Genomic DNA, 24,466 nt, shown 5'->3' on the forward strand with positions numbered 1-24,466 from the left:
GTCACCAGATTTCATGCTACCTCATCTCATCTGATAGCAGCAAAATATAGAAAAAGAGACCCCGATTCCAGGGATGTTTCACTTAGTTTACTGGGTGCAGCAGTGGTAACATAATTAGAGTTCTTAGCTGTAGCATGTAGCAGAGATGAGAAAGCTAACCCCACCCACACCACAGATATCTGTGTACATTGTTTATTGACAGTAAGCTGCTTATCAGAGGATGTGGCCAGACAACTGCTCACATGAGCACTAGTCCTGGTAGTGATAATGTCCTATTGATTAAACCTTCCTACTATGAAGCACAACATACATCCTAATAAGTGACACATCACTAAAATCTTTGTCTCAGGTGCTACTTCATTCTGTCCTTTAAATGCATGTAATTGGTGTTAAAAATAATTTTGGCAATTAGTTTCATTAATATTTTGCACACCTTGCTCTCTAAAGGCTCTGAGTTGCATTGTTTATTGTTGGCTCTAGCATTTTTTTTACAATGTGTCTTAGCACAAACAGGCAATATATGATTACACAGAGCAGTCACGATCCGCTCCTGCCTGTGATTCTGTGGCTTCTGCTGACATCATGTTGACAGAGCAGTTGCTTCTCTTCTGCTCTACTCTGTTTACAGGATGTGCCTGCTGGAAGCCGTCTTTCAGTTATCCTCAAGCCAGCAGTTGCTCCCCAGTGACAGAGTAGTCTATAAGAAGAGGAGTTTCTCTGTTGACATGGAGTAACTGAATCGCTAACATGAGCGGTCAGTGACTGCTCTGAGATGGCACTGGGTAAAACAGACAGGTAGTTGATTTTATTACCATCTACCTGCCAAGTAGTATTTATGGTCATAGTAAAAAAAAATATTGGATAACCTCTTCATCAGTCCACTATGATAGTCTGATGGGGGAGTTTATCACTTTTTTCTGTGTCCTTTTTAGAGCTCCTCTGATCTGATTTATGACCACAGATCATATCAAAGTTAAATCTACAAGAGGCTGTAGAAAGGAAACGTTTCCAAATTTTAAATGAAGCCAAATTGTAAAAATGAGTTTTAGCTTCAAATACATGCATTTACGTAAAATAAAAAAATATGGGCAAAAAATGGTGGGTGACCGCACGAAGACCCTTATATACATTAGATGAAAATTAGCCAAACCCGTTAAATCTTTTTGAACCTGTCAATCATTTAAAGGGAACCTGTCACCTGAATTTGGCGGCACCAGTTTTCAGTCATATGGGTGGAGTTTTTGGGTGTTTGATTTACCCTTTCCTTACCCGCTGGCTGCATGCTGGCCGCAATATTGGATTGAAGTTCATTCTACGTCCTCCGTAGTACACGCCTGCGCAAGGCAATCTTATTTACATTTTGTTAAATATAATATTTAGAACATCAAACAAATATCAAGTCTGTGCGTTCATATGCATCCATTCATGTGAACAGATTAAAGGGGCTTGCCATAGTAATGTAGGAAACTATAGAAGAGAGAAGCTAAAAGCCATTTCTTGAAATAGAATCCATTTTCTTTATTGAAAACAACATCATACTGAGTTCATGTATAGAATTCATAAGTGTTATTATTGTAGTAAGCTACTTGGGCTGCATGTGCAAAGGGGATTCTTCGATTTCTTACACTATTTTCTTACACAATGAAAGATAATAGTAATATAGCAACCTGAAATCTGGTAAGAGTGGTTATGACTCTGAGATACATCTATTTATTGAATTGACCAGTAAGGATGAGCACACCCATGGATGATCGAATTCGTCAGGTTCCGTCAAACTTTAGTCCAAAGTTCCGTTCGTGTGCCAGAGCTTAAATCGAACTTGACCCCGGAATCGATCCACAGAACTTTGGTGCTGTAAACTGTCTGTAAAATTGTAAGTCATAGTAAGGACTAGGGGGCTGAAAAAGGAAGCAAAATGGGGGTAAAAGCAGAACTAGTACCCTGCAAAAAAATATGGATAGGGAAATAACCTACAGTAACATAGAATTAAATAATAATCTTGAACCAAGTTGCGGAGGTCTAAGTGGAGGAGTGGAGCTAGATGGAACTAGAGAGAGTACAAAGGAGGGCAACAAAATTAATAAAGGGGATGGGAGAACTACAATACCCAGATAGATTAGCGAAATTAGGATTATTTAGTGTAGAAAAAAGACGACTGAGGGGCGATCTAATAACCATGTATAAGTATATAAGGGGACAATACAAATATCTCGCTGAGGATCTGTTTATACCAAGGAAGGTGACGGGCACAAGGGGGCATTCTTTGCGTCTGGAGGAGAGAAGGTTTTTCCACCAACATAGAAGAGGATTCTTTACTGTTAGGGCAGTGAGAATCTGGAATTGCTTGCCTGAGGAGGTGGTGATGGCGAACTCAGTCGAGGGGTTCAAGAGAGGCCTGGATGTCTTCCTGGAGCAGAACAATATTGTATCATACAATTATTAGGTTCTATAGAAGGACGTAGATCTGGGGATTTATTATGATGGAATATAGGCTGAACTGGATGGACAAATGTCTTTTTTCGGCCTTACTAACTATGTTACTATGTTACTATGAGCAGAGCCTTATGTTTGTAATTTCTGTACATATTAATAAATAATTAACCCCTTCCCGACCTTTGACGCATACGCTGCGTCATGAAAGTCGGTGCCATTCCGACCCATGACGCAGCATATGCGTCATGGAAAGATCGCGTCCCTGCAGGCCGGGTGAAAGGGTTAACTCCCATTTCACCCGATCTGCAGGGACAGGGGGAGTGGTAGTTTAGCCCAGGGGGGTGGCTTCACCCCCTCGTGGCTACGATCGCTCTGATTGGCTGTTGAAAGTGAAACTGCCAATCAGAGCGATTTGTAATATTTCACCTAAAAAACTGGTGAAATATTACAATCCAGCCATGGCCGATGCTGCAATATCATCGGCCATGGCTGGACACACTAATGTGCACCCACCCCACCCCTCCGATCGCCCCCCCAGCCCCCCGATCTGTGGTCCGCTCCCCTCCGTCCTGTGCTCCGCTCCCCCGTCCTCCTGTCCGCTTCCCCGTGCACCAATCACACCCCCTGTGCTGCAATCAAACCCCCCCGCACTCCGATCCCCCCCCGCACACAGCGACCCCCCCCCCCGTGCTCCGATCCACCCCCCCCGCACAGCGATCCCTCACCCCGTGCTCCAATCCTTCCCCGTGCTCCAATCCTCCCTCCCGTGTTCCGATCCACCCCCCCCCATGATCCGATCCACCCCCCCGTGCTCCGACGCCCCCCCCGTGCCCTGATCTCCCCCCCTTATACTTACCTGGCCGCCCGAGGTCCGTCCGTCTTCTTTCCTGGGCGCCGCCATCTTCCAAAATGGCGGGCGCATGTGCAGTGCGCCCGCCGAATCTGCCGGCCGGCAGATTCGTTCCAGAGTGAATTTTGATCACTGAGATATATCCTATCTCAGTGATCAAAATAAAAAAAATAGTAAATGACCCCCCCCTTTGTCACCCCCATAGATAGGGACAATAAAAAAAATAAAGAATTTTTTTTTTTTTCACTAAGGTTGGGGTAAGAACTAGGGTTAGGGTTAGGGGTAGGGTTAGGGGTAGGGTTAGGGTTAGGGGTAGGGTTAGGGTTAGGGGTAGGGTTAGGGGTAGGGGTAGGGTTAGGGCTAGGGGTAGGGTTAGGGGTAGGGTTAGGGGTAGGGTTAGGGCTAGGGTTAGGGTTTCGGTATGTGCACACGTATTCTGGTCCTATGCGGATTTGAAAAATCCACAGTGCTAAACCGCTGCCGATTTATCGTGGATTTACCGCGGTTTTTCTGCGCATTTCACTGCGGTTTTACAACTGCGATTTTCTATTGGAGCAGTTCTAAAACCGCTGCGGAATCCGCAGAAAGAAGTGACATGCTGCGGAATGTAAACCGCTGCGTTTCCGTGCAGTTTTTCCGCAGCATGTGTACAGCGATTTTTGGTTCCCATAGGTTCACATTGAACTGTACACTCATGGGAAACTGCTGCGGATCCGCAGCGTTTTCCGCAGCGTGTGCACATACCTTTAGAATTAGGCTATGTGCACACGGTGCGGATTGGCCGCTGCGGATTCGCAGCAGTGTTCCATCGGGTTTACAGTACCATGTAAACATATGGAAAACCAAATCCGCTGTGCCCATGGTGCAGAAAATACCGCGCGGGAACGCTGCGTTGTATTTTCCGCAGCATGCCAATTCTTTGTGCGGATTCCGCAGCGTTTTACACCTGTTCCTCAATAGGAATCCACAGGTGAAATCCGCACAAAAAACACTGGAAATCCACGGTAAATCCACAGGTAAAACGCAGTGCCTTTTACCCGCGGATTTTTCAAAAATGATGCTGAAAAATCTCATACGAATCCGCAACGTTGGCACATAGCCTTAGAGTTGGGTTGGAATTAGGGTTGTGGTTAGGGTTAGGGGTGTGTTGGGGTTAGGGTTGTGGTTAGGGGTGTGTTGGGGTTAGGGTTGTGATTAGGGTTACGGCTACAGTTGGGATAAGGGTTAGGGGTGTGTTGGAGGTAGAATTGAGGGGTTTCCACTGTTTAGGCACTTCAGGGGGTCTCCAAACGCAACATGGCGCCACCATTGATTCCAGCCAATCTTGTATTCAAAAATTCAAATGGTGCTCCCTCACTTCCGAACCCCGACGTGTGCCCAAACAGTGGTTTACCCCCACATATGGGGTACCAGCATACTCAGGACAAACTGCGCAACAATTACTGGGGTCCAATTTCTCCTGTTACCCTTGAGAAAATAAAAAATTGCTTGCTAAAACATCATTTTTGAGGAAAGAAAAATGATTTTTTATTTTCACGGCTCTGCGTTGTAAACGTCTGTGAAGCACTTGGGGGTTCAAAGTGCTCACCACATATCTAGATAAGTTCCTTGGGGGGTCTAGTTTCCAAAATGGGGTCACTTGTGGGGGGTTTCTACTGTTTAGGCACACCAGGGGCTCTGCAAACGCAACGTGACGCCCGCAGACCATTCCATCAAAGTCTGCATTTCAAAAGTCACTACTTCCCTTCTGAGCCCCCACGTGTGCCCAAACAGTGGTTTACCCCCACACATGGGGCATCAGCGTACTCAGGAGAAACTGGACAACAACTTTTGCGGTCCAATTTCTCCTGTAACCCTTGGGAAAATAAAAAATTCTGGGCTAAAAAATTATTTTTGAGGAAAGAAAACGTATTTATTATTTTCACGGCTCTGCGTTATAAACTTCTGTAAAGCACTTGGGGGTTGAAAGTGCTCACCACACATCTAGATAAGTTCCTTTGGGGGTCTAGTTTCCAAAATGGGGTCACTTGTGGGGGGTTTCTACTGTTTAGGCACACCAGGGGCTCTGCAAACGCAATGTGACGCCCGCAGACCATTCCATCAAAGTCTGCATTTCAAAAGTCACTACTTCCCTTCTGAGCCCCCACGTGTGCCCAAACAGTGGTTTACCCCCACACATGGGGTATCAGCGTACTCAGGAGAAACTGGACAACAACTTTTGTGGTCCAATTTCTCCTGTAACCCTTGGTAAAATAAAAAATTCTGGGCTAAAAAATTATTTTTGAGGAAAGAAAACGTATTTATTATTTTCACTGCTCTGTGTTATGAACTTCTGTGAAGCACTTGGGGGTTCAAAGTGCTCACCTCACATCTAGATAAGTTCCTTTCGGGGTCTAGTTTCCAAAATGGGGTCACTTGTGGGGGGTTTCTACTGTTTAGCCACATCAGGGGCTCTGCAAACGCAACGTGACGCCCGCAGAGCATTCCATCAAAGTCTGCATTTCAAAACGTCACTACTTCACTTCCGAGCCCCAGCATGTGCCTAAACAGTGGTTTACCCCCACATATGGGGTATCAGCGTACTCAGGAGAAACTGGACAACAACTTTTGGGGTCAAATTTCTCCTGTTACCCTTGGGAACATAAAAAATTGCGGGCTAAAATTCATTTTTGAGAAAATAATTTTTTTTTTTTATTTTCATGGCTCTGCGTTATAAACTTCTGTGAAGCACTTGAGGGTTCAAAGTGCTCACTACACATCTAGATTAGTTCCTTTGGGGGTCTAGTTTCCAAAATGGGGTAATTTGTGGGGGATCTCCAATGTTTAGGCACACAGGGGCTCTCCAAACGCGACATGGTGTCCGCTAATGATTGGAGATAATTTTCCATTTAAAAAGCCAAATGGCGTGCCTTCCCTTCTGAGCCCTGCCGTGCGCCCAAACAGTGGTTTACCCCCACATATGGGGTATCTGCATACTCAGGACAAACTGGACAACAACATTTGTGGTCCAATTTCTCCTATTACCATTGGCAAAATAGGAAATTCCAGGCTAAAAAATCATTTTTGAGAAAAGAAAAATTATTTTTTATTTTCATGGCTCTGCATTATAAACTTCTGTGAAGCACCTGGGGGTTTAAAGTGCTCAGTATGCATCTAGATAAGTTCCTTGGGGGGTCTAGTTTCCAAAATGGGGTCACTTGTGGGGGAGCTCCATTGCATAGGCACACAGGGGCTCTCCAAATGCGACATGGTGTCCGCTAACAATTGGAGCTAATTTTCCATTCAAAAAGTTAAAAGGCGCGCCTTCCCTTCCGAGCCCTGCCGTGTGCCCAAACAGTGGTTTACCCCCACATATGAGGTATCGGCGTACTCGGGAGAAATTGCTCAACAAATTTTAGGATCCATTTTATCCTATTGCCCATGTGAAAATGAAAAAATTGAGGCGAAAATAAATTTTTTGTGAAAAAAAAGTACTTTTTCATTTTTACGGATCAATTTGTGAAGCACCTGAGGGTTTAAAGTGCTCACTAGGCATCTAGATAAGTTCCTTGGGGGGTCCAGTTTCCAAAATGGGGTCACTTGTGGGGGAGCTCCAATGTTTAAGCACACAGGGTCTCTCCAAACGCGACATGGTGTCCGCTATCGATGGAGATAATTTTTCATTCAAAAAGTCAAATTGCGCTCCTTCCCTTCCGAGCCTTACCATGTGCCCAAACAGTGGTTTACCCCCACATGTGAAGTATCGGTGTACTCAGGAGAAATTGCCAAACAAATTTTAGGATCCATTTTATCCTGTTGTCCATGTGAAAATGAAAAAATTGAGGCTAAAAGAATTTTTTTGTGAAAAAAAAGTACTTTTTCATTTTTACGGATCAATTTGTGAAGCACCTGGGGGTTTAAAGGGCTCACTATGCATCTAGATAAGTTCCTTGGGGCGTCTAGTTTCCAAAATGGGGTCACTTGTGGGGGAGCTCCAATTTTTAGGCACACGGGGGCTCTCCAAATGTGACATGGTGTCCGCTAAAGAGTGCAGCCAATTTTTCATTCAAAAAGTCAAATGGCGCTCCTTCCCTTCCAAGCCCTGCCGTGCGCCCAAACAGTGGTTTACCCCCACATATGAGGTATCAGCGTACTCAGGACAAATTGGACAACAACGTACGTGGTTCAGTTTCTCCTTTTACCATTGGGAAAATAAAAAAATTGTTGCTGAAAAATCATTTTTGTGACTAAAAAGTTAAATGTTCATTTTTTCCTTCCATGTTGCTTCTGCTGCTGTGAAGCACCTGAAGGGTTAATAAACTTCTTGAATGTGGTTTTGTGCACCTTGAGGGGTGCAGTTTTTAGAATGGTGTCACTTTTGGGTATTTTCAGCCATATAGACCCCTCAAACTGACTTCAAATGTGAGGTGGTCCCTAAAAAAAATGGTTTTGTAAATTTCGTTGTAAAAATGAGAAATCGCTGGTCAAATTTTAACCCTTATAACTTCCTAGCAAAAAAAAATTTTGTTTCCAAAATTGTGCTGATGTAAAGTAGACGTGTGGGAAATGTTATTTATTAACTATTTTGTGTCACATAACTCTCTGGTTTAACAGAATAAAAATTCAAAATGTGAAAATTGCGAAATTTTCAAAATTTTCGCCAAATTTCCGTTTTTATCACAAATAAACACAGAATTTATTGACCTAAATTTACCACTAACATGAAGCCCAATATGTCACGAAAAAACAATCTCAGAACCGCTAGGATCCATTGAAGTGTTCCTGAGTTATTACCTCATGAAGGGACACTGGTCAGAATTGCAAAAAACGGCAAGGTCTTTAAGGTCAAAATAGGCTGGGTCATGAAGGGGTTAAATGAAAAATACAATTTGGGGTCCCACCTATTTTTAATTACCAAGAGAAAGCAGACAGCTGAGAGCTTATTATGCTGGGAAGGGGCTAATATCCGTGGACCTTTCCAGCCGTTCACCACGTTGGGTTTTTCCATTTTTGAGTTTGTTTTTTGCTCCATGTTTTTCCAGAGCCATACATTTTTTTAGTTTTCCATAAATATGGCAATGTGAGGCCTTGTTTTTTAGTGGGACGAGATGTAGTTTTGAATGGTACCATTGGCTTTACCACATATTGTACTATAAATGTTAACAAATTCAAAGTGCAGTGAAATTTCAATAAAAAGTGCAATTCCACAATTTTTTTTCCCTTCCATGTTTACCAAATGCTAAAACTGACCTGTCGTTACGGTTCTCCAGGTCATTATGAGTTCGTAGAAACCAAACATCTATAGGTTCTTTTTTATTTAAAAGGTGAAAAAAAAATTCAAAGTTTCTATAGCAGTGAAGGCTTATTTTTTTTCGCACCGAGCTGACGTTTTTACTGACACCATTTTTGTGTTGATACTATATCTTGATCCCCCATTATTGCATTGTAATGCAATGTTGAGCGAACCAATAAAACGTAATTCTGGAGCTTTGATTTTTTTCTCATTATGCCATTTACTGATTGGCTTAATTCTTTTTATATATTGACAGATCGGGCATTTCGGAATGTGGCGATACCAAATATGTGTATTTTTATAAAAAAAAATTACTGTCCTATTTTAAATGGGGCGACAGGAGGATGATTTAAACTTTTCTATTTTTTTTATTTTTAAAATATTTTTTTCAACTTTTTTTAATTTATACTTGCTTCAATAGTTTCCATGGAAAATAAGAAGCTGAGATAATTTATTTGATAGCGCTACACACAACAGGGCTTCAGCCCCCACTATGTAGCAGAAATGCTAACTTGCTATGAGCGCCGACCGCTGGGCGGTTCAGCAATGACAACTACAGGGGTCTCCCTCAGACCTCGGGTTGTCATGACAACCAATTGGTGATCCGCGGTCATGTGACACTATACGTCTAAGGTTGAAAAGGGGTTAATATTAGCCCCCCGCTGTTTGCTGTGCCATTGCTGGTCATTAGAAATGGAAGACCCTAAAAAATGTAGTGGGTAGTGATGAACGAGTGTACTTATTGCTCGGGTGACCTCCGAGGATTTGTTATTGCTCGGAGATATAGTTTTCATCGCCTCAGTTGCATGATTTACGGCTTCCAGATAAGCTGAATATATGTGGGAATTCCCTAACAAGCCGGCAACCCCCACATGTATTCAGCGTATCTGGAAGCCGTAAATCATGCAACTGAGGCGATGAAAACTATATCTCTGAGTAATAACAAACACTCGGAGGTCACCCGAGCGTGCTCGGAAAAACACCAAGCAATGAGTACACTAGCTCATCACTAGTAGTGGGACCACCTTTATTTTTAATGATCAGCTAAGTCAAAGCAGACAGCTGGGGACTGATCCATTCGATGCGCCAATTCAGTTACTTGGCCTCGGCTCTTGCTGATTTCCCTGGAGCAGTGTCAATTGGGTAAATAGTTTTTAAGGTTGATGTCAGCTTTTTAATTATAGCTGGCATCAAGCCCTGAAGTTAGTAATGAAGAGGGATCTATCAGACTTCCTTATTACTAATCCAATAATAATAGACTATATAGTCATACACTAGCCTGTATTATGGGCATTCTGCCTTAGGCTGCATTGGAGGCACGCTGCACCAGTTTGTTATCTCACTCTACACAAGACTGTAACGGCACTTTACACATTACAGTTAGGGAATTCTACACAAATTTGTTTAGACATGCTGCACAGGGATCTAAAGACATATAGGCCGGGTCATGTGGTGTGGCAGCCAATCACTTGTCATGGCTGTGATAGGGCTTGAAGTGTCCACAGTGTTAATGCTTGTTGATTTGCTGCTCTGCAGCCTTCTATAAGCTTTATTTGGCTCAAGAACCCTGTGATGATCTAAGGTTGTGACTTGTAATAGGCTAATTAATGTTGCAACCATATTTTATTCCTTATACCTATGGTCTTACAGCAACTCTGGGTAGATGGCCACAATATCTCAACCCAGGGCCATACCAGGCAGCACCCACTATTTTCCAACTTGAATTAGTCTAAAGCTTTTGCATCTCTTGCCACTATAGTCTGTAGTCATAATCCATGTGCCTCCAGTTGTTGGATACCACGAACATACCGTAGCACGTGTGTCCAGCTCCAGTTAGGTATGTGGCCAGGTGACCTGAGTGTCTCAACCTGGGTTCTCCAAATATCTTCCTAGGTTCAGTGATGGGCAGTGGAACAGATCTGTGTTCCACCAGATGGAGCCATGGTTTTTTGGACTGATCCTGTAGAGCCCCTCTGAAAAGGAGCCAGAGACTTCATACTTGATGCTCACATTCAGGACATTCTCCCACAGGATTTGAGGACGGTGGGGGAAAGTTATCATCATTTAGAAGTTTGTGTTCAGGGTTCGTCACTGGACACTAGGTGTCCAGTATGAACCCTGAATTGTACCGTTCGGAATTGCTCATCCCTATTGACCAGACCTCAAACATATATACAGAATCCACCTCTCGTGTCTCCCCTTTTCCTCATAGTTTGTAAGCTTGCGAGCAGGGCCCTCATTCCTCTTGGTATCTATTTTGAACTGTGATTTCTGTTATGCTGTAATGTCTATTGTCTGTACAAGTCCCCTCTATAATTTGTAAAGCGCTGCGGAATATGTTGGCGCTATATAAATAAAATAATAATAATAATAATAATTATAGAATATACTTATAAAACAAAGATATATATAGCTCTCTAATTTGTCAATTCGTGTGTGTCCACCAGTCACGGAAAAAGCAGCATTTCTCTGATGAGATCCCATCCATTTTATCAGGTATGCCTCTTCTGGGCCAAAAGCCTACAAATTTAAAGTGCAGGTAAGAGCCAATGCTGATTAAAAATATTATATATTTGATGGTAGTGACTGATCAGCAATCCTTCTATCAAGCTATAGCTGAGTTCAAATCACCGTATTTTTGGTCCGACTGCTGTGAAAAAATAGACAGCACTTGGACAGTACATACACCATTATTATTTCATGGACCAGATCTGCGCATGAAAAAAATTGGCTGCATACACTAGCTTCTTCTGTGTGTTGGATGAGACTTTCTCATTCAAATCTATGGGTATTCAAAAATTTATGAAATTATACTGAGCCTTCAGAGAGCATCTTTACAAATATATTGCAATTCTTTAACAAAGGAAACTATATTTAATGTTAAAAATTTGTAATAACCACTCTTCTCTAAAAAAGGATTGCCGACAGATGAAGGAAAAAAATAATAATCAGTTTTCAGGATAAACGTGACGTTTTTATATGTGTGTGTGAACTTGGCTCAAAGTGTAACAGTAGTTTTAACTTCATAAATCAGTAGTGCACGTTAAAATAATACTTTTTGCATTACCGTATATACCCGAGTATAAGCCGACCCGCGTATAAGCCGATCCCCCTAATTTTGCCACAAAAAACTGGGAAAACTTAATGACTCGAGTATAAGCCTAGGGTGGAAAATGCAGCAGCTACTGGTAAATTTCAAAAATAAAAATAGGTACCAATAAAAGTAAAATTAATTGAGACATCAGTAGGTTAAGTGTTTTTGAATATCCATATTGAATCAGGAGCCCCATATAATGCTCCATACAGTTCATAATGGCCCCATAAGATGCTCCATACAAAATACGCACCATATAATGCCCCATACAGTGTATGATGGGCTCCATAAGAAGCTCCATATTAAAATATGCCCCATATAATGCTGCACAAATGTTGATTATGACCCCATAAGATGCTCCATACAGACATTTGCCCCATATAATACTGCCCAAATGCTGATTATGGCCCCATATGATGCTCCTTAGACACGTTTGCCCTGTATAATTCTCTACAAATGCGGATTATGGCCCCATAAGATGCCCCATGCAGATATTTGCCCCATATCATGCTACACAAAGCCCCATAAGATGCTCCATACAGATATTTGCCCCATATAATGCTGCACATGGCCCCATAAAATGCTCAATAAAGATATTTTCCACATATAATGCTGTACATGGCCCCATAAGATGCTCCATACAGATATTTGCCCCACATAATGCTGCACATGGCCCCATAAGATGCTCAATACAGATATTTGCCCCATATAAGGCTGCACATGGCCATATAAGATATTCCATACAGATATTTGACCCACATATTACTGCTGCACATAGCCCCATAAGATGCTCCATACAGATATTTGCCCCATATAATGCTGCACATGGCCACATAAGATGCTCCATACAGATATTTACCCCATATGCTGTTGCTGTGATTATAAAAATAAAAAATCACATACTAACCTCTCATCGCTGAGGCCCCCGGCACTTGCTATTCTCACCTTTCCCGCTCCACCGATGGCCACTGCTGTGTCTTCCCTATCCTCTGCACTGACTGTTCAGGCAGAGCGTGGCGCGCACTAATTGCATCATCGCGCCCTCTAACCTGAGCATTAGTGCAGAGGATGCAGAAAACGGAGCAGCGCCAATGGTGGAATGGGGAGCAGGTGAATATCGCGCTCTGTGTTATACTCACCTGCTCCTGGCGCGGTCCCTGCACGTCTGTTCCCTGGCACCGGCAGCTTCTTGCTGTAGTGAGTGGTCACATGGTAATGCTCATTACAGTAATGAATATGCGGCTCCACCCCTATGGGAGAGGAGCCGCATATTCATTACTGTAATGACCGGTACCGTGTGACCGCTTACTACAGGAAGAAGCTGTCAGCGCCCAGAGAACTATGGACTGCGCCAGGAGCAGCTGAGTATGATTAAACAGCTGCCGCTCCCCCTTCCCTGCCGACCCCTGGGTATGACTCGAGTATAAGCCGAGAGGGGCAATTTCAGCCTAAAAAAATGGGCTGAAATTCTTGGCTAATACTCGAGTATATACGGTATATGTTATCAGGGAAATCTGCTTCTTTCTCATTCTGGACGGATTCTACAAATTCTCAATTCACAGGTAAAATCTGTATTCAGTGAAGACAGACTTTCCCATTAATGAGATAGGAGATGATAGTTGTAGATTCTATGTAGAGGGGAATGAGGAGAAGAATGGAGGTGCTCGAGGCATCACTTCTCTGTACTCCTCTACAAAGAATCTTATTGGTAGCAATGCCCATCTTCTATCTCAACAATGTAACAATCTGTCTTCAGTGAATACAGATTTTATACTTAAGCTGAGAATTTTGAAAATAATAGATCAGTGTCGGTGGAGAAAAAAAAGCAGATTTCCATGATAAGATATATTACAAAATTTCTCATTTGCATGTGCACAATTGATTTATTAAATAAAAATATCCAATGGTGGATACTCTTTAAAACTAAGGCTGTTTCAATGAGCATAGAATCCTACCTGTCCTGTAGATGTGTAGCCATCAAGACAGGAAGTGGCATATGTGATAGAAATGGTTAGAGTCCTAACAAAGAATAGTCACCATGTCTTAGCTTGTGGACACATACGAATTGGCCCATTTGTGCGCTAAGTACCTTCCTTTTTTTCTGCAGGAATGCAGTTTATGTTTCGCATACATATTTGCATGCATCCTAGTACAACCAGTGGCACCTACACACTTGATTTGTGTCTAATCCATCCATCCATAATCCATCCATCTATCCATCCATCTGCCTATTCATCCATCCATCCATTCATCCATTCATCTGTCTATCTAGTTATCTATACTAGTTTATATAAATTTACACAATTTCAATGTTTAAATAAGTTGCCCTTTAAATGAATTAATTTTCATTTTCTTTCCTAGATGCCTCTGAAGACAAAAGTACAACATGGGGAACCTTTAAAATAGTGTCCGGAGTTACATACACATCCAGTTTGCAAGACCAGAACTCAGCTGAATATAAAATTCTTGCATATGATGTGCAAAAAATGGTAACTAACTAACTTTACTTAAAATATATACAAAGATATATTTTATTTTTATTGCATTTATATATTTTTATTTATGTCATATAATGGCAATTTTCTCCAAGCATCAGACATACTGTACCTATCGAAAAGAAAAAAGACCCAAATACAGAGCACTGTTGTAATGTGACGATGCTGAAGTAGTTTTACTTTACAGTTTGTGCCACTTTCTGGTATGAATTATAGTAAATCTGATGATTGGCCTGACCCTTTCAGCCAGGTCTCTTTTATCACACTTTTCTGAAAATGTGTAACTCCAATTGCCTGCCTACATTTTCCTCTTTTTTTCACAGACCATAAAGTGAAAGAGCCAAAAAACTTACTCCATTCACTGTCAAAAAGCACTATGTATAAAAAATAAACCTAATACACACAATAAAACTTAGCATTTAATAAATCATCTATTAAAATGCATAACACATACGACCTTAAACTAATGTCAATTGTTTGATTGAAAGATACAGGGTGCACAATATCCCTGATTTTTCAACTATCTGTACCCTACCTTGCCGCAGAGGTTGGCACCCTAAATCCGGCGCAGTGGTGCCCCCGCTCAACGTAGGCTCTCCCTAATTCACGCTGATGTGCCCTATCGTGCAGGAAAAAAAAACCAGATCAAACAACAGACAAACAAATACACAAAATAATCACAAATAGTGATTGATAACATGTGCTCAAATATATTGCACATAACCCAGTGCAATATTGTGTGCTCAGATATATTGCACACTTTCTATTATTGCACCTATTCCCAGAAATTAGGATATTGAGAGATACCAGAAACCTATACACTGTTCTTGGGTTTGCCCTACCTGTCAGCGGAGGTTGGCACCCTATAATCCTCTTGGCGCCCCCACTCAGCGTTCTCTAGCCCTGATGCACACTACAACTACTTGTGTAGGGGAGAATAGTATAGATTAAATGTGCCCTTTATCAGAGTAACAGAGGTAGATATAAGTATATCAAATAGGGCATACAAGGTTAGCAGTGCACAGAAATAAACAGAATCACATTAGTGACAATTCCCTCTCATAACATAAAGTATATCCTAGCTAGATTAAACATAAAGTATGTAATACTAGACGCGTTTCCCTGAGATCGGTTCATCAGGAGACATACTTATTATTATTTTTGCAAAGACTTATCTGAATAACGAATCAGGAGGATGGGGGTCGCACTGGATTCAAAGAGCGCGCCCTGGAATGCAGTGGGGAACAATGTCCATCCAAAACCATCAGCCTACATTTTTATCCTCCATCCTGGAGCCAGACCAAAGTACGCTGTATCTAAAGTTTGCTGACGGCCATAGAGCAATAAATATTTGAATGATAAATGCTTATAACAAGCTTTTACTCAGAATATATTTAGATGCCGACTTTTAAATATTAAATTAGTAAAATTAAATAATTGAATAGAAGGTCAGTACAAATGTATCCTTGGGTCAAGTTCCCTAGTAATTTTACTGCATTTGTTGTGTCTGTAATCTACATTTATTTTTTTTTAATTAAACAGATAAATGACATTTTTCAAGCCAGTCAGCTAAACTTGGAATACAGAACTTCAGAAATTTTAGAATTCAGGTAAGCACATAGGTTTGATAGAGGATGTCCAAATCTTATATCCAACTTGTAACCAACTATTTCTGTAAATTGTTTATAACATTATAACATTAAAAATATATTGATATTAATCGTAACTTTATTGTAGCAAACACAATAATTAATTGGTTTTCTCATCTTATTGAATGGATAAAATGGAAACAGTGCTTAAAAACACAAACAGTTTACATTACAATTAGCGATGGTCAAACCCCAGGATGTTTGGGTTCGGTGGGTTTTGCCAAACAGTTAAAAAAAGTTGGGTTCGAGTACCAGAACAGTACCTGAACCGGAACCAGACCTTGGATGTCATTCACTTGAATGGGGAGACTAAGTAAAAATTAGATGAAAAAAATGGTCGGTCCATAATCATTTTGCTAAATTATGGAAGGCTGGGTTAAAAAAAATCTTAGAATCACCTCTCCTTGGCCCACCCTATACTTGCCCTGCCATGGCAGCTCCTCCAGTCATTTGTTCTAAATTACATCTTTCTTCTGTCTGAGTCTTCCATTTACTAGGCTACATGTCATCACTCATCAGTTGAGGTGCAACCAACATCAATAACGTGTTGCACCCCATGCAACCACATGCACCGTGAACCACATCCAAGATATTCAAGCATCTTATATGATGACGTGTTGCCTAATGAATGGAAAATCCAGCTGGGAGAAAGATTGAAGATAGAGGAAAGAAGATAGAAGATTACAGGCAGAAGACCTGAATGGAAAACTGTTCAGCCGGAAATCTATGAGCAATAGTTGAGAAGAGGTGAATATAAGATTAGTTTTATACCCCTTCCTGCCAATTAAATTTATGTGATTCAAACCACAATTTCCCCCTGAAGTGAGCAAATCTGCCCAAATCAAGTTTTAGAAGATTCGCTGAAGTCTAGTGTGCAAAAACTTGGGCTGGCTTGGCTATATAGTGGATAGTACATGAAGGGTGATATGCATGCATTGTTATCATATTTAGAAGTCTCCAGTTTATTAATAAAAGTGAAAGTTTCACTCTAATTGTTTCTTTAACTGATTACGGTCCTGTACCAGGATGAGGGTCGTTTTTTCCAGTGGCGTATGGGCCCAGTGCAAAATTTGGACCTGGGCCACCATCTGCGCGTTGGTCAGATTTATGGTTGTAGCATTCTAGATCCTATAAAAACCATATGTGTTCACCCCCATGTAATGTCACATCCTGGCTCTTTTTTGTAATATTCTACCGCATTCTGAGCCCTGTGCTATAACATTTTACGCATCCTAGACCGGTTCTTGTTATACTGTCCCCATCCTGAAATAATGTTCCCCATCATGGTATAATGTCCCAAGTTCTGGGATAATGTCCCCCATCACTGTTACCTTCTGTCCTTCTCCTGGACGTTTTAAAAAGAAACAAACAATTTGACTGGCCTTCCCCTGCTCCCACACTGCACAGCGTCCTTTTCTGTAGCTGACACAAGAGCCAGCAGGTGACTTCGGCATGGCAATATGGGCAGCGCATGAGATCACTACCATGCATCACATGTCACTGGCAAACCGACATCTACTGCCAGCCTCTGATTGGCCGGTGGCATGTATTGCAGCAAAGAGAGCCAAGTGGTCTCTGTGCTGCAATACATATCCCCTGAATGTGGGTCCGATGACATACACCCAAGTCAATTTGGGGCATCTTTCTCCCGCACAGACACTATCATAATTGCACCAGCATGGTTTCAGAGCAGACATAGAATTTAGCTCACATTCCAGTCCAGACATAACATTACATTTATCTCAGTCTATGGGAATATTTACATACAATTTCAGATTATAATTGCTTTTAAGTTCAAATATTACTGTGAAGAAAGTTGACTTAGTTCATAAAATGTGTATTCCAAAAAAATATAACTCTGAATAACTGAAATTTACATTGACCTCTATCAATTCTACAATATTAATCTTGGGAATTGTGCAGTACTTTATGCTTTGTCTGGGCATTACATGCCTGGAATCCAATTTGAGTAAAAAATGTCAGCATAATAATCCACCCTGTGTGGAGATAATGGGCTAAGAAAAGTCAGAAATTGCAGAATAGCAGAAAACTATTTATTCAAAAGGCAATGACACTGTAGGATTTAGCAAACATTTGTAATTTCGTTTCACTTCTCTAAATTAGAAGCTGCTTATATTTGTAAATGCAATGTTCTTTCTAGTTCCTCATTACAATGGAATTAATCCCGGCCAGACTTAATTGCATTTATATTTCCAACAATTGGAAATCATTATTTTCGAATTATTGCATTTACTAAAATAATTGAGTAAAGTGTTGAAATGCTGCATTATATCAAGTCGACTGGGAAAGAAAATATTCAAGTGTAATAAGACAAACTGGATATCTAAATATTTCTTTTCCTATTTATACCTTTTTCTCTATCTATTAATCTGTCTATCTATTTAGGAAAACAGACTAGAACCTCTGAAAATCTGAACAGGTGAAAACTGCTATGGCTGCATAATATAAAAAGAAAAGAATACAGCAGCACTCTATGCGCTAAGATATATGCATACATTGAATATATGAAAATTAGACTACATTACTGCTATGTAGACTATACTTATACAATGAAGGTACTTAGTAGTCATGAGCAAATATAGTCATCGGGTGGTCTCCGAGTATTTGTAACTACTCGGAGATTTAGTTTTCATCCGGGCAGCTGAATGATTTACAGCTACTAGCCAGCTTGATTACATGTGGGGATACCCTAGCAACCAGGCAATGTACTCAGGCTGGGTGGTAGCTGTCAATCATTCATTCAGCTGCTGTGATGAAAACTAAATCTCCGAACACTAACAAATACACGGAGACCACCCGAGCGTGCTCAGGAAAACCCGAGCAATGAGTATACTCGCTCATCACTAGTACTTAGCACAAAAATTGTCCAATTCATGTAAGTCGACCAGCTGTGACAACGTGTACCTTTCTTAGATTTAACCTTAAGCCTAAAATTTATCTAGCATGCCTCTCCCAGGCTGAAGTCTACAAATTTAAATGGTAGGTAGAATTCAGCACTAATTAAAAAAAGGCTTAGGCTGAAGGTAGGAAGAGCTCAGCCAAAAATGATGGTAGTCACAACCTCTAAGGCTATGTGCACACGTTGCGGATTTTGATGCAGATCTGCAGCATTTTTGGACATGTGGAATTGCATCAAATACACAGTGTAGTGCACAAGCAATGTTAGTCAATGGGAAATTGAGAATTGTTGTGCACATGATGTGGAAACATGTCAAATCATTTTGCTGATCTGCAGCGTTTCTGCGCTCATTGACTTCCATTGAGTCAAGCAAATCCGCTGTTAGGGCTGGCGGAACACACCGAGTTAATTTGAGAGATGTTATTTGGTGCGTTCGCAGCCCGGGGTCCACCGTGCAGGAGAGGACCTGCTGCTGGCAAATGGCGGATTGTAAGTTGTTCAAGTTATTCTTTGTTTTTTTATATATAAGATTTTTAACCAGATGATTTGCTCTGTTTATCATGTGATCAACAGAGTAATTCTCATTGGTGACAGCTGGTATTTAACCTTGCTGCCACATGTATGCAGAAGCTTTCAGAAAGAACATACCATTGTTCGAAACGCGTTGCTTGCTACTCTTCACTATGTAATTTATTGGATTGGACTGGACTTTGCCTTTTATCCTGAATAAATTTGTAAGTTTTTGGAAGCTGGATTTTTTTCACTTTTTTGGATTGCTTGCTCACGTGATGACTACACATTATCCGTGCTTCCCCACAACACATGCCGACAGGTGAGCTGGTATATATTTTTTTCTTTTTTCGGCGGACCTATATGGCGGTAGAAATGCACTCTGTTACTTCACAGAGACGCTGTGCCTGATCTCTCTCTGACCCTCGGTGGCTTTTAAGCCCGCGCCAGAGGACGCCCCGAGTCAGCAGCTGATACCTTGGCAACTAAGAAATGCGGAACCCTGTTGACTTCACAGGAGTATCCACCAACTGCCGAGCTGAAGGCAGTGTGTGGCAAAACAAACATACAATCTCCTCACTGGAGGAGCCGGTATTCTAGGGGCTTATTTCACACTTGCGAGAAACTCGCACGAGTCTCGCATCAATACCTGGCAGTGACGTTGTCACTCGGGACCGGAGCGTGCGGCTGCATGTATTTTTATGCAGCCGAATGCTCCGGTCCTGAGTGCCAGTGGCAGTGCCGGGTATTGTGGTGCTAGACTCGAGAGACTTTCTCGCAAGTATAACCCCAACCTAATACAGAATTTGTGTGTGTATGTGTCTTTGTTTAACTCTTTATTTACCATTTTATTATGTTTATGGGCACCTTGATTATATTAGTGCCAGTAATTTGAGTACTGTTCACATGTGTCTTATTATATACAGTGGGGCAAAAAAGTATTTAGTCAGTCAGCAATAGTGCAACTTCCACCACTTAAAAAGATGAGAGGCGTCTGTAATTTACATCATAGGTAGACCTCAACTATGGGAGACAAACTGAGAAAAAAAAATCCAGAAAATCACATTGTCTGTTTTTTTAACAATTTATTTGCATATTATGGTGGAAAATAAGTATTTGGTCACAAACAAACAATCAAGATTTCTGGCTCTCACAGACCTGTAACTTCTTCTTTAAGAGTCTCCTCTTTCCTCCACTCATTACCTGTAGTAATGGCACCTGTTTAAACTTGTTATCAGTATAAAAAGACACCTGTGCACACCCTCAAACAGTCTGACTCCAAACTCCACTATGGTGAAGACCAAAGAGCTGTCAAAGGACACCAGAAACAAAATTGTAGCCCTGCACCAGGCTGGGAAGACTGAATCTGCAATAGCCAACCAGCTTGGAGTGAAGAAATCAACAGTGGGAGCAATAATTAGAAAATGGAAGACATACAAGACCACTGATAATCTCCCTCGATCTGGGGCTCCACGCAAAATCCCACCCCGTGGGGTCAGAATGATCACAAGAACGGTGAGCCAAAATCCCAGAACCACGCGGGGGGACCTAGTGAATGAAATGCAGAGAGCTGGGACCAATGTAACAAGGCCTACCATAAGTAACACACTACACCACCATGGACTCAGATCCTGCAGTGCCAGACGTGTCCCACTGCTTAAGCCAGTACATGTCCGGGCCCGTCTGAAGTTTGCTAGAGAGCATTTGGATGATCCAGAGGAGTTTTGGGAGAATGTCCTATGGTCTGATGAAACCAAACTGGAATTGTTTGGTAGAAACACAACTTGTCGTGTTTGGAGGAAAAAGAATACTGAGTTGCATCCATCAAACACCATACCTACTGTAAAGCATGGTGGTGGAAACATCATGCTTTGGGGCTGTTTCTCTGCAAAGGGGTTAGGACGACTGATCCGGGTACATGAAAGAATGAATGGGGCCATGTATCGTGAGATTTTGAGTGCAAACCTCCTTCCATCAGCAAGGGCATTGAAGATGAAACGTGGCTGGGTCTTTCAACATAACAATGATCCAAAGCACACCGCCAGGGCAACGAAGGAGTGGCTTCGTAAGAAGCATTTCAAGGTCCTGGAGTGGCCTAGCCAGTCTCCAGATCTCAACCCTATAGAAAACCTTTGGAGGGAGTTGAAAGTCCGTGTTGCCAAGCGAAAAGCCAAAAACATCACTGCTCTAGAGGAGATCTGCATGGAGGAATGGGCCAACATACCAACAACAGTGTGTGGCAACCTTGTGAAGACTTACAGAAAACGTTTGACCTCTGTCATTGCCAACAAAGGATATATTACAAAGTATTGAGATGAAATTTTGTTTCTGACCAAATACTTATTTTCCACCATAATATGCAAATAAAATGTTAAAAAAAAACAGACAATGTGATTTTCTGGATTTTTTTTTCTCAGTTTGTCTCCCATAGTTGAGGTCTACCTATGATGTAAATTACAGACGCCTCTCATCTTTTTAAGTGGTGGAACTTGCACTATTGCTGACTGACTAAATACTTTTTTGCCCCACTGTATGTGTCACCATGACTCATTGCAGCCATTTTTGTATGTGTTTTAAATGTTTTTAAAAGTTTTATACATGTTTGTGCACTCGATATTCAATATATCTGGTGCTTAGCTGCTCTCTTCCCACTTGCCCTGTGTCAGTGGAAAGTGGGTTTATAGAGTTGGGGTTGATGGTGGCTTTGTATTATCAGCTGACTAGTGTTGAGCGATACTTTCCGATATTTGAAAGTATCGGTATCGGATGGTATCGGCCGATACCAGCAAAATATCGGATCTCGCCGATACCGAGTTCCGATATCAATACAAGTCAATGGGACACAAATATCGGAATGTATCCTCGATAGTTCCCAGGGTCTGAAGGAGAGGGAACTCTCCTTCCGGCCCTGGGATCCATATTAATGTAAAAAATAAAGAATAAAAATAAAAAATATGGCTATACTTACCCCTCCGAAGAACCCTGGCTGTCACCGCTGCAAGCATTCGCCTCCGTTCCTGAGAATTGCAGAGAGTGAAGGACTTTCGATGATGTCGCGGTCACCGCTCACGTGACCGATCACCTGACCGTGACGTCACCGAAGGTCCTTCACTCACTACAGTCTCAGGAACGGAGGCAGACGCTCGCAGTGGTGACAGCCAGGGTCCTTTGGAGGGGTGAGTATAGCCATATTTTTTATTTTTATTCTTTATTTTTTATATTAATATGGATCCCAGGGCCTGAAGGAGAGTTTCCTCTCCTTCAGACCCTTGGAACCACACGCACCGCACACTCCGATACCGATTTCAGATATCACAAAAATATCGGAACTCGGTATCGGAATTCTGATACAGCAAGTATCGGCCGATACCCAATACTTGCAGTATCGGAACGCTCAACACTACAGCTGACATAAAATCCAGTGGTTAGTAATGGAAAGGCATCTATATGTAGCCCCCATTACTAAAGCCATGGTAAGTTTTGAAATAAACACTCAGCAAGAATAAAGTCCATTATTTCAAATCAAACTCAACACCCTGTTTTACACATTTATTAAAAAATACTAACTAAAATTATACTCACCTTTACACCTAAAAATCCATTGAAGCCCATGTCTTCTGTAAAAAAAAAATAATAATAAACAACCGTATCCTTCGACTGTCTGACGTGAAGATAATCCTCCGATGCTCATTTTCCCTTTAATAAACTAAAATAATAAACAACCATATCCCTCACTTGTCTTCTCCTGCACTCACAGCATGACATTGTCTCCTCATTTTCATCCTGAATGGTCGCATCATGACACCGTCAAGATTGAAAACCAGATGTAGCGGAGAATGATTACGGCATGGGGCAGTATGGATTATCTTCATGTCGGACAATAAGCTCATTTATTATTTTTGTTTTTTTACCGGCTGCTCTGATTGGAAGTAAGTTTGTCCAGCGCTATAAAGGTAACCATAGGTCACAGATGAGAGTGCTGATGAGTGTGGAAATTGGCCCTCTCAAGCCTAAAATAGCAGCCACATCCGCCACAGAAAAGTTGCCTCTATGAGAAGCGTCAATTCTGTTACTTTCCCTGGCTTTTCCCACTTGCCTCGGTGCAATAGCAATTGGGGTAATAGACTTGGGATTTATGTCAGCTGTTTTATGGCCGCTGACATCAAGTAAAGAGGATAGTAATGTTGAGGCGTTTATGAGACGCCCCAATTACTAACCCCATAGTCATATTGTATTGTTAAAAATACACATCAAGAATAAAGTCCTTTAATTGAAAGAAAGACTATACTCATTTATTTACAAAAAATAAAAGAGCAGAGCTATACTCTCCCTTTCGTCAATAATTCAATAATACCCATGTCCCACTGTAAAAGACAAAAAATAATAGAACACAATATTCCTCATCTGTTCAAAGACACTCCACTAATGGCCATAGCCCACAAGAATCCTGATGATTTGAGGAGAAGTCACCTCAGTGTTGCAACTGCATTCCACGCCAGCTGGAACACACTGAGACAAGAGCGTGATTATGCTCCTGCAGTGTGTAGCGCTGATGTCAGAAAAGTGACCGGAGTTTATAGCTGATGAAGCCTGGTGTTAGGAGTCGAGTTTCCTCTGCTACACAGGGGGAATCTCGATCCGTCTCCGCTGCGGTCTCCCATTCTTCTCCAGCCGCAGTGGAGTCTGCTCAGCAGGGACGTCGATCCCAGCGTCTCGCTCAGTCTGACTCTGTGCAAAGAGTTACTGCTGCTTTTCCTGCTTCTGCCATTGAAGCCAGTGCTGGGCAGCGGCGAGTGGACGTTTCTGGATCTAAGTCCTGCTTTTCTCTGTCTGAGCATGCCCAGGGCAGGATCTCCCGTTGGAGATCGAGGGTCACATGCTCAGGTACTGCAGCACATCCCATTGGTCCTTTTGCCAGGTCCTGAAAGGGCAAAACTTCTGTAGCTGTTTCCTGTGCTGCAGCTATATAAACTGCGCATGACCGCACGGCCATGCGCTAGTATTGTCTTGTAAATATGTGTGTGTGTTGTGAGTGAAAGTCGCTCTTTAAATAACCCTCACTATTGAATGATTGTTCGCGGAAGCTGTATGTTTGCTATCTAGCGCCTGACTTATCCAACAGCACGTAACACACATTACAGCTACCAGTTGCTGTGTCCGCCTGTACGGAGCCGTGCGCTTGCTCTGCGCTTTCCTGACCCAAGCCTGGGTGGTTAGTGGCGTTCGTCAGTGTGGCACCGCAC

The 24,466-nt window shown here is 41.8% G+C and overlaps 1 protein-coding gene across 1 annotated transcript in view; it reads left to right on the forward strand.

Annotated features, from left to right (window-relative positions):
• TMPRSS15 (transmembrane serine protease 15) overlaps positions 1-24,466 on the forward strand; it is a 459,995-nt gene that overhangs the window by 15,677 nt on the left and 419,852 nt on the right. Inside the window, exons 2-3 of the mRNA XM_069760884.1 lie at positions 14,011-14,138; positions 15,687-15,754. Of these exons, the coding sequence (XP_069616985.1) occupies positions 14,011-14,138; positions 15,687-15,754 (196 nt within the window). The remainder of the gene's footprint in view (positions 1-14,010; positions 14,139-15,686; positions 15,755-24,466) is intronic.

The sequence above is a fragment of the Ranitomeya imitator genome, chromosome 3 (assembly GCF_032444005.1).
Source record: "Ranitomeya imitator isolate aRanImi1 chromosome 3, aRanImi1.pri, whole genome shotgun sequence".
Classification (NCBI taxonomy): domain Eukaryota; kingdom Metazoa; phylum Chordata; class Amphibia; order Anura; family Dendrobatidae; genus Ranitomeya; species Ranitomeya imitator.